Source organism: Dendroctonus ponderosae, unplaced genomic scaffold (assembly GCF_020466585.1).
Source record: "Dendroctonus ponderosae isolate FM_Combo_2020 unplaced genomic scaffold, Dpon_F_20191213v2 Dpon_F_20191213_2, whole genome shotgun sequence".
NCBI classification, from domain to species: Eukaryota; Metazoa; Arthropoda; class Insecta; order Coleoptera; family Curculionidae; genus Dendroctonus; species Dendroctonus ponderosae.
In genome coordinates, this window is record NW_026018165.1 from 4,663,824 (window position 1) to 4,674,092 (window position 10,269).

At 34.4% G+C, this 10,269-nt stretch overlaps 1 protein-coding gene across 2 annotated transcripts in view; it reads left to right on the plus strand.

Moving 5' to 3' along the window:
* Positions 1-8,922, plus strand: part of LOC109538349 (condensin complex subunit 3) — a 19,732-nt gene extending 10,810 nt beyond the window's left edge. For both annotated transcript variants that reach the window (XM_019905555.2, XM_019905556.2), the window contains 8 exons: positions 703-905; positions 963-1,139; positions 2,729-3,042; positions 3,259-3,497; positions 3,581-3,718; positions 3,923-4,089; positions 4,805-4,893; positions 8,690-8,922. In XM_019905555.2, coding sequence (XP_019761114.2) covers positions 703-905; positions 963-1,139; positions 2,729-3,042; positions 3,259-3,497; positions 3,581-3,718; positions 3,923-4,089; positions 4,805-4,893; positions 8,690-8,744 — 1,382 coding nt within the window. In that variant the 3' untranslated portion in view covers positions 8,745-8,922. The remainder of the gene's footprint in view (positions 1-702; positions 906-962; positions 1,140-2,728; positions 3,043-3,258; positions 3,498-3,580; positions 3,719-3,922; positions 4,090-4,804; positions 4,894-8,689) is intronic.
* Positions 8,923-10,269: the final 1,347 nt, after the last annotated feature.

The window sequence follows — 10,269 nt, forward strand, 5'->3', positions numbered from 1 at the left end:
CGGTTTAGAAGTATTTCCTTATAATTTAAAACATATCTACGCGTAGATCATGATGTTCTGTTAGAATCGCTGAAAACTGTTTTCCAAAATTCGCATCGGGTAGTGTACAGCATCGATTTCTGTGGAACCCAGTAGCTGTCAAAACTTTCACATTTTTACGAATAACTCGGAAATCGCAAATTTTTCAGGTAAAACGTTTGACACAAACTTAACTTAAATTTTGACGACAAATCTGAAAATGAATGAAAAAAGTTGCGGTTCCATTTAAAAAACCAAAGTTGGTAACTACCACACGTTTATGATACACCCCGTATATTGGAAAGTAATTTTAAAATGTGGACCTTTTAAACATGAAAAACTTTCGTAGGACGTATTTTCTTGTAAAGTTCATATTTACTGAGATATCGCACTTTGACGCACTAATGAGCAACCCTGTATATCAAAACATCTTTCTAACCGAAATGGGTGTTTGGTGTTTTAATTAACTATGTGTTGAATTGTCTGCTTTGATTTTCAGATACTCGTAAAATATACCGATCAATATATTCGATATAAAAAAGTAAATCGACAGTATATAGTTTTCCATGAAATGGAAATTCATCATTCATTCATCAATGTTCATCCATTTCAGTAGTAGTTCTTAAAGTCAATGTATTAACTTTAAGATATAGTTTATATGTATGTTTGTAAATATTCTTCCAGAAGGGGCGCTTCAACAAATAATTGGTGTTATTGTCAATCTCTATGTTACTCGAGTTGAGAACGCTAGAGAAGTGGTAGCAAGAGCCATTGTTCCAATAATTAACAAATTCTGCGAAGCTCCGCGGTCGAGTTTATTAGTTGACATTGATATGGTAAATGTAATAAAATTTTTATCAGCTATTACAGATGTCGGATCCAAAAATGTAAGTGGCTAACATTTATTTGAGCGGCCGGTAGCCACCACATTATTAATATTTTAGTCCTCAGTTGATGTCCATATACAAGTAGCTGATCTTTTGGTGCAAGAAATGTCTTCTAGACCATCTGAATTATCAACCATTTATTTTGCAAAAATGTTGAAATATCTACATATAAATCATAGTAATGATGTAGCTGTAAAAGAGTTAGTCACAAATTGCGAACTGTTGCTCGAAAAGGTAAGTCCACTTATTTGCGTAAGTTGTACAACAAGACTTACTTATTGAATAATTAATTTCATACTCTTTGTGCTTTGAGAGAAATCTATTTTGTGCAACTGCTCATTTATACCGACTGTCCGTAACTATAATAGTCATAACTTCACGGGTTTGTAGTAAATTAAAGATGCAATGCAACTTATCGAAATATAGTGTTTACATTTTTTACTATTTAGTACTAAAAGCCCCTAATCAGGTCTCACGTGGGACGTTTCAGATAAATAATAATAATGAAAAATACTTTATTATAGGACCCATCAAACGTCGCATTATCGAAAAACATAGTGCTGAAAATTGGTTTATCTGTATTTGGGACTTAAAAAACGTGTCCGAGGTAGGCTGTTTTCCCCGTTTCAGTGTGCCAGTCAGGGGTGCATAGGTGTTCATTCTTGTTGGCACTTCGTTGATAGTCGTTCTGGAGGTCCAGCTTATCCTAAACATTTGGCGGTACTATTCCAAGAATTATTCCAGACATTTCCAAGGCATCCAACTTCTTTATATCGTCTTGTTTTACTGTCCATGTTTCACAGCAGTATAAAAGTAGGGACCATACGTAGCATTTCAGTGTCCTTAACCTCGTCGCTATTGATAATTTTTGTTACATAAAAACTTTGTCATGTTAAGGAAACCTGCCCTAGCCATCTCGATTCTCCTTTTGATTTCTTTGGAGTGATCTAGTTGGCTATTTATGTCTTGTCTAAGTAAGCGTACTGCCGCGTTGTTTCAAGTTGTACTCCGTTTATTGTTATAAATATAACAATTTGTTATCCAATCCCAATCTATTTATTTAGGTGATGGTATGTGTCCAACAGGGTCTACAATTGTTCCTCTGATTCAGCCAATATCACCGTGTCGTCAGCATACCTTATGTTGTTTATAATCGTTCCGTTTATTTTGGCACCCTCTGTAAAGTTTCGAAGAGACCCCCGGTCTATGCATTCGTCGCGTATATATTGAAGAGCACTGATGATAATATGCACCCCTCCCTAACACCTCTCTGTATGTCTACATATCCCGTGTTGCCCCTTTCCGTTCGGATGCATTTCTTATGGTTTCCGTATGTTTCGTATGATTATAATATCTTTTCCATCTAGCCCTATTTCAGTAAGTACTTCAATTAATTTTTCATGTTGCATTCGATCGAATTACTTCGTATAATCGATGTAGCATACATAAAGTTTTCTTCCGACTTCCATGTTTCGGTCTGCAGTCAGGGTAAACCAGTAAACACGAGTATTGGTAAAACTGGGGCATGAGTTCAGTTCAGTAGCCCAATTCGTTGCAGTAATATACGATATTACTGTTGCTTACATATAGCCGCATATAAAGGAAAATAAAATTTGCAACACCCTGTAGTTCGACAGCAGCACGTTTGAGGCCATATTATAAATTTTATCTTCCATCTTACAGCACTCTTAAATGCCACTTAACTTTGGACTACCCAATATATGCAATAATTGACTTATAATTTTTTCTAAGATGATATTTAAATGTTTTCGGAGTAATTAGCAATATGTTCAGTATTCTTTATAGATATGCTTTGTTTATAGACAATTCTGGAAAAAGGAACTAGACAGGAAGTTCAAAAATTTGCAGCAAGGCTTGGCGCAGATGCATCGATTTGTACAAATGGCAATACAGAATCGCTCCAATTAACCGAAAATTCCACAGTCCGAACAAGCGTGAGTTGCGACTCAAATCAAACACATACACAGAATAGGATGCTTCTACAACAATCAAGCCCTTTAAGTGTAGTTATTGAAGAATCAAATAGTACTAAATCCGCGGATCAAAATAGCTGCACCGATACGGAAAACATTCCACCAAGCAAGAGAAAAAAGTTGACGAATATGAATGTTGAAAGGTACATAAAGTTTTTTAAATTTAAATTAGTATCAATTTTTGACAATTTTTTTTCTGAATATATGCAGAAGCTGATTTACAGCTTTAAAGTGTTTAGTTGCATTATTTTGTAATATTTTTTCCGAGTACTTTTAGTAAGAAAAAAAGCAATAATTTCTATGTTAACTTTTTCATTCACGGTTATTCTACACCTTCATTATATTTTTTTATATTTCAGATTCTCTCTTAGGAGCAGTGCAATAAGATCTAGGAAAAACCAGCAAGCTGGTCCAACACTATGTAAAACATCCCAAACAATAACGTCAAAATCCCGATCTTTCTCTTCTGGATCTTCTTCCGACGTTATTCCCACTAGCCAGAGGAACCTGAGATCTAATAGATTTCAAGCAAAGGTTGACAACAAAATAATTTGCAAAGAATTAAGAGTGCTACTTGACAAACAAAAATTAAACGGAGGTATATTTAAAATTTTAGATTAACAGAATCTGAGTATATTTATTAGCTTGTACTATATTTTTTTACTTGATAACTTTTTTCAGTCAATGGTATTAAAACAAATAACCTTGAAGTGAGTAACATCGATTTGTCGATATCTCAAAGCGTGTCTTCCAGTTCAGATTCAACGGTAAACTTGCGACGCTCACAAAGAAATGCTAGAGATTCAGTTGTAACCCGAGGTAAGTTTGAAGATATTTTCAATATTGATTGTTATTACGATATAATAACATTAGAGGTTGATTCTAATTTAACGTTTTATTAAAGTATATACTTAATTATTATCAAAGTGCGAGAAACATGTGCTTGAGCTCAAACAACCTTCTTATGTGTGTCTTGTAAGTTTTATCACTCAATATTTAATAAAAGTATTTGGTGTTTTATAGTAAACGGCACGAAGAGCATTGTAAATGCAGTTTCCGTTCAAGTGAAAAGAAAAAAATTAAGAGGCAGAACATTGCCGTCCAACGATGCAACAAATAGCCTAGTCGTCAATGAATTTGACACATCAGATCAAACGTTGCACACAATTATAGAACCTTCAGAGTGCCAAGTAAGTAGGGACGATACGATACTGAGAAAGTATCGATACTTACTCAAATAAATAGTAACCAAATCGTCTTGCGATACTGCTCATATCAGTATTCTGAAAGTATCGAAACCATTACCTGGTCCTAATTTTATTGACTGACCTGATATTGAGTGACTACGTATAAACACATTTTAAGTATCCATTTTCGATGAGTTTTTCAAGACGAAATTCACTATTACCTTGAATTTTAATTTTAATCTTAAAAAGCCATTGAAAGAAAGGCCATTGAAAGAAGGCCGTAATAAAATTCACGGCAGATATTTTAATGCATTTATTGCCATAAGGTAAACCAAAAAATATTCTTTCTGAAGGTTTCCCAAAAAACCAGTTCCTGCACATATTTAGAGAACAAGCTTTTTCTATTGTGCATCATAGCAGCACCAGCTTTAGGAACTTAGGACTAGATTTAGGACATTAACTTATATAAGTTAGGAAATACCGTTTGCATGTCGCCCAATGCGTCACTTTTCAAAGATATTATTCAGTTTCATATTGTTTTGACATCAAACAATCAATTCCAACTGACACAATTTAACTAGACTTGTATAAGCCTTTTGAACTTCCACACTGTGAGTAGATCAAGAGTCTCGGATCCAAAATATTGTCATTTCGCTATAAGATAATATTGTTTGTACTGATTCTAATTAATGTGTTTTCTTGTTTTGGAAATATACAGATGGGTATTTTAGCCGACTACAGCCAAGTTGACACGCGACGGTCTTCTCGAAGAATACAAGCATTGAGATCAGATTCTACATCTGATGAGTAAGTTTACATAGAGTTTAAATATTTAATGAGTTAATTTAACAACCGTAAATTATTTGAATGTTTTCCTTATAACATTTGAAGTGCAGTGTTGTTTAATTGTGTTTACCGAAATCTGATATTAATTTTAACTAATAATGAAATAAAGACATGATTTGTAAAAAACACGCATTGGGTCTAAAATACCGGGTACTTCAAAATTGGCGTCAGTCATCTGGGGGTGTTTTGGGAATACAGGAAAAACAGTTAAAACAATTAATTGATATTAATAACTGAGGTATTTGCAAAAAACTAGACCAGAAGTATGACAACAATGTTTTTCAAGAAAATCTGCCTCATTAACGTTGCGTGAATACCTGTTGCGTCTCAATTATTTCCGACTGTAGAACCATTGGTAAACACAAAACAACGAAAGGGAAACTGGCAATTTAATATTTCGAGGTTAGGATAAATAAAAAAATTAAAAGAGTGGTATACGGCCACAGATGTCAACAAAAGTTGTTAAATCGCATGTTCGACGAAGTTCAGTTCGTTTAACTCCGAACATGTTTGTGCACTCTTGGCAGCAGCCTGGGCTCACATTTTGAGCAGCTTCTCGTATTCGGTCAATTAACCTGCTCAATTTGTACCGGTGTTGAGTAAACCAGATATTCAATGTGTCCTGTGTATCTTACATACGTGGTAGGAATGTTTTCCTATCCTATCCATTCCTCGGTATTTATTTGGTGCCTGGGAAAGTGTCAGTTGTGCAATGCTCTGAGTACTTCTGGAAAGCTCTGCTGCAATTATCTCCAATACTTGTTCCTCTGTGTTTGGAACCCGAACATCTATTGTCGTGCACTATCTTCCTGGATCCAATCTTCCAATGTCTCTAGCCCTTTGTTGGCGTGAGTTCTGACATCTTCTGGAATGTTACTGTGCCGTTTCCCCAGAACTAATCGCATTTCCGCAAATTCGTAAATTGAGCTCCAAAGTAAGTCACAGTTTGACAAACGCTTGTTATTATTGACAACGACTATCTACCTGTAACTATCTGTCAATTGCCAAAAAACATCATTGCCGCTTTGACTTTTCATCAAAAATTGGTATAAGAGAACTTAATGTTCGTAATTTGAAGAAAAGATCGTAATTTCTATTTTTAAATGCTTAAGTATTCCAACATGATGCTACCAATTAAACATGGAACCATTTCAAAATAATGCTTAATAACAAAGTTGAAATTCGATTTTCAACTGTTAATATCTTCTTCAAATTTTGCAGTTGTCAATATTTTTCTCGTACTCTCCAAGTGAGCGCCTATCAGCCCGTAAAAGAAATGACGCCAATTTTGAATCATCCTGTATATTAACAACATTAGTATTGTAAGGCCTGTGCATTATCGCAACATTCGTTCAGCTGAAAATATCGCTGTTTTTCCTCAAAGTGTAGAGGAAGACCCGAATTCGTCAATTCCCCGACGTGCTCAATATTTGTGCTTGTCTTACGGCTCATTGTGGCGAATTTTGCAATTGGATTTGAAGATCCATCCGTATAAAGTCCATCTGACTCAAGAACTTTAGCCTCAAGACCATGGGCAACGCAGAACATACGCAAATTGGGTGATTGAACAACAAGCCGTTGATGATGATTTTTCGAACCGAATTTTCTTCAGCGATGAGGCTGAGGATGATAAATTTCTAGGACGCGTAATTTCGAGATTGAGTGGTGTCAAATGGCCCGCAAGATCCTGCGAACTGCAAAAGATCGTGTTTAAGCCAACATTCCTCAAACTCTTGAGCAACTGAAAGCCAATATCCGTTATGACCGAGATATTACTTGTAATGTGCCGAAGTCATTCAAAATTACCTCAAAAGGCCTGTAGGAGGTCCCGTGGCGGACATTTAAATTATATTGTTTTTCACGTATTTAATTTTTTTTTAAATCTATATTGAATTAATATTTTCGTCTCCATCTGAATATTTTGTGGGTGTGTTTTTTTTACTTTACTTTTCCAAGCATAAAATGGATAACCTTGTATTAAACGAATCTAGAGCCGCTAAAAGCCTCCTCAATTTTTCTTACTTTAAACTATTTTTAAAAAGCCAAGGCTCGAAAGGCCAAGGTACGAAAATTTTATGCAAAGAACTTAACATATTTGACAGAAATTCTATAGACAAGATTATTCAAAATTAGCGTCATTCCTTTTAAGGAGTAATAGGGGCTCACTTGGAGTGCGAGAAAAATATTAAAATTAGTTTTTTCGGTAATTTCTAGAATATATTAACAGTTGAAAACCGAATTTCAACTTTGTTATTAAGCATTATTTTGAAATTGCGCCATGTTTAATTGGTAGCACATTAAAATGCCTAAGCATTCAATAAGAAAAATTACGATCTTTGCTTCAAATTACGAAAAAATTTTATATATATTAAAAAAGTTTTCTTCTACAATTTTTTGATGAAAAATCAAAGCGGCAATGATGTTTTTTACATCAGTTACAGGTGGATGGCCTTTATCAATAATAACAATAATTTATCAAACTGTGACTTACTTTGAAGCTCCTTACACGAATTTGCGGATATGCGATTAGTTCTGAGGAAATGCCACAGTAACAGAGCAGAAGCTGTAATAACTCACGCCAACAAAGTGCAAGAGATACTGAAGATTGGCTCCAAGAAGATAGTGGACGACAATAGATGCTCGGGTTCCAGACACAGAGAAACAAGTATTGGACATAATTGCAGCAGAGCTTTCCAGGGGCACTCAGAGCATTGCTTAACAACTGACACTCCCAGGCACCAAATAAATACCGAGGAAGGGCTAAATTCCTACCACGTAGCAAGAGACGCACAGCACAAGGACACATTAAACCAATGGCTTACTGAACACCGGTACAAATTGAGCAGGAGTTAATTAACCGAATACTAGAAGCTGATCGAGAAGAGTAGATAATCAGGTGATTACACAGGCTCTAACTTGTTTGGAGTTAAAGACTCAAATGTATATTTATGGCTGACCCAGCAGCTTCGAAACCAATCACAGATACTTGTGAGACAAATAGGCTTTACAAGAAGAAAACATCTTGCCGCTTTATTAATTCCTTTCATTTAAACAACGCAACGCACGTCATAGTCTCTTCCGTAAAACTAAAGAAACAAACATTAAACACGCTGCACCACTTAAAAGCACAGCTAGCGAACTTACAAACCACTAGACACCACGGAACACAGCGTCTTCTGTTTTTATTTCCCAGCATATAAAAAGTGTAGCGCGCTGTGTCAATACGGCAAGCTGTATCGGTGTCGCTTTGTGAACACCGGAAAATTCACTGTGTTACCCAGGCCTGAACTGTATACAGTCATTATTAGATTTTCCACGTTTTTCCATTGGAGTTATATGATTGTATAATTTGTATTAGTAAACTTAATGTAGTAGTTTATTTTCTGCTCAAACCTTGCTTAATTGCATTTAGGAATACTGTGTCTTATTTGAAGAATTTTTGAGAATCAATAAAAAAATATTGATTGATGATAAAAATCTAATGATTAACTTTGCACTGAGTTACTTTGCAATTACTTTAGATTTGCATAGTTACAATTTTTAGCCATAGATGTTCAGGCTAGAAATTACCAAAATTTTATTTAATTTTCCAATCGAAAATGCTTAATTCTATAAAAGATCAACATTTCAACATTTTATATGGGTAGAAAATATAATAAGTAGTATCAAAAGCGCAGTATGCCAAGTTTAATCGAGTTAAAAACAAAGCTTTCTATTTAAAAAATATATTAATTTGTAATACAATTTTATTTTTTAGGTCGCCATCAAGAACCGTACCAAAAAAGAGGGCAAAAAAAAATACCGAGACATAATGTAAGTCATGTTTGATAAAAAATATACATGTGTTATTTTCACGATTTTATGTAATTATATTGTAATATAACCGACCCAATTTTGTATATATTTACAATATTACAATAGTATATAATAATGGAGATGTCTGTAATTGAGTGCCTTATTATTTATTGAGTGAAAATACATATGGTGGTTCAAAATTGGCGTCAGTCCTTTTAGCGGGTAATAGGGGCTTACTTTTATAGTACGAGAAAAATATTGGAAAATTTGTTTTCCATAATTTCAAGAATATATCTTCAGTTGAAAATCGAATTCCAATTTTGTTATTAAGCATTATTTTGAAATAGTTCCATGTTTAATTGGTAGCATATTGGAATGCCTAAGCATTCAAAAAGAAAAATTACGACCTTTGCTTCAAATTACGAAAAATTTTTATAGTGAAAAAATTATCTTCTGCACTTTTTTGGTGAAAAGTCAAAGTGGCAATGATATTTTTTGTGATTAACAGATAAGGTTGTTAATGGTCATTTTGTTAATTTGTCATTAACAGGTAGATATCCTTTGTCAAACTGTGACTTACTTTGAAGCTCCTTTCACGATTTTGCGCATATGCGATTAGTTCTGGGGAAATGCCACACTAATATAGCAGAAGCTGTAAGAACTCTCGCCAACAAAGAGCTGGATACTGGAGATTGGCTCCAGGAAGTTGACGACAATTGAAGTTTGGGTTCCAGGCACAATTGCAGCGGAGCCTTCCAGGGGCTCTCAGAGCATTGCACAACAACTGACAACTTTCACAGGCATCAAACAAATACCGAGGAAGGGCTACATTTCTACTACGTATGTTATAAGTTACTACTAAGTAAGTAACAGAGCACAAGGACACATTAAACCAATCGCTTATGGCTCTGTGTTTTTCCATGGTTACCGGTTTTTAATAATTACGAAGCAACAGGTATATACGTAATGTTAATTAGGCAGAAGTCCTTGAAAAACATTGTTGCCGTCTTTCTGATATAGCTTTTTGCAAATTTCTCAGTTTTTAATAACAATAAATTTTTTTACTATTTTTTCTGTACTCCTAAAACACCGCCAGACCTGGAGTTGTCTGTTAGCTCCAGAGACATGACGCCAATTTTGAATCTTCCTGTATATGTTTCCATAGTTGCTGGGTTGGAAAGGATTATATTTTATCAAATTCATAATTCATACGCAACGAGCAATAAATTTTTCAAATTGTAATTACTATTTCCGATTTTAATGATACAGTTATATGATATTGATTTATCTGCATATATCATTGATACTGGTATACACATTCGGATAGAAATAATTATATTGAAGACAGACACCATAGGCTTTATTGTTTCCCAATCCTTTTTAAATATGTATTTAAGAAATTGGGATTATTATAGTGTGTTGTTATGATTTGAACAATCTAACAAAGAATCATTTTCGTTGTTTTCCGGTTGAATATGGGATACTTATAAACTATACAATACTTTTATAAAGATTAATAGACGAGCAGTTATATATAGTTAG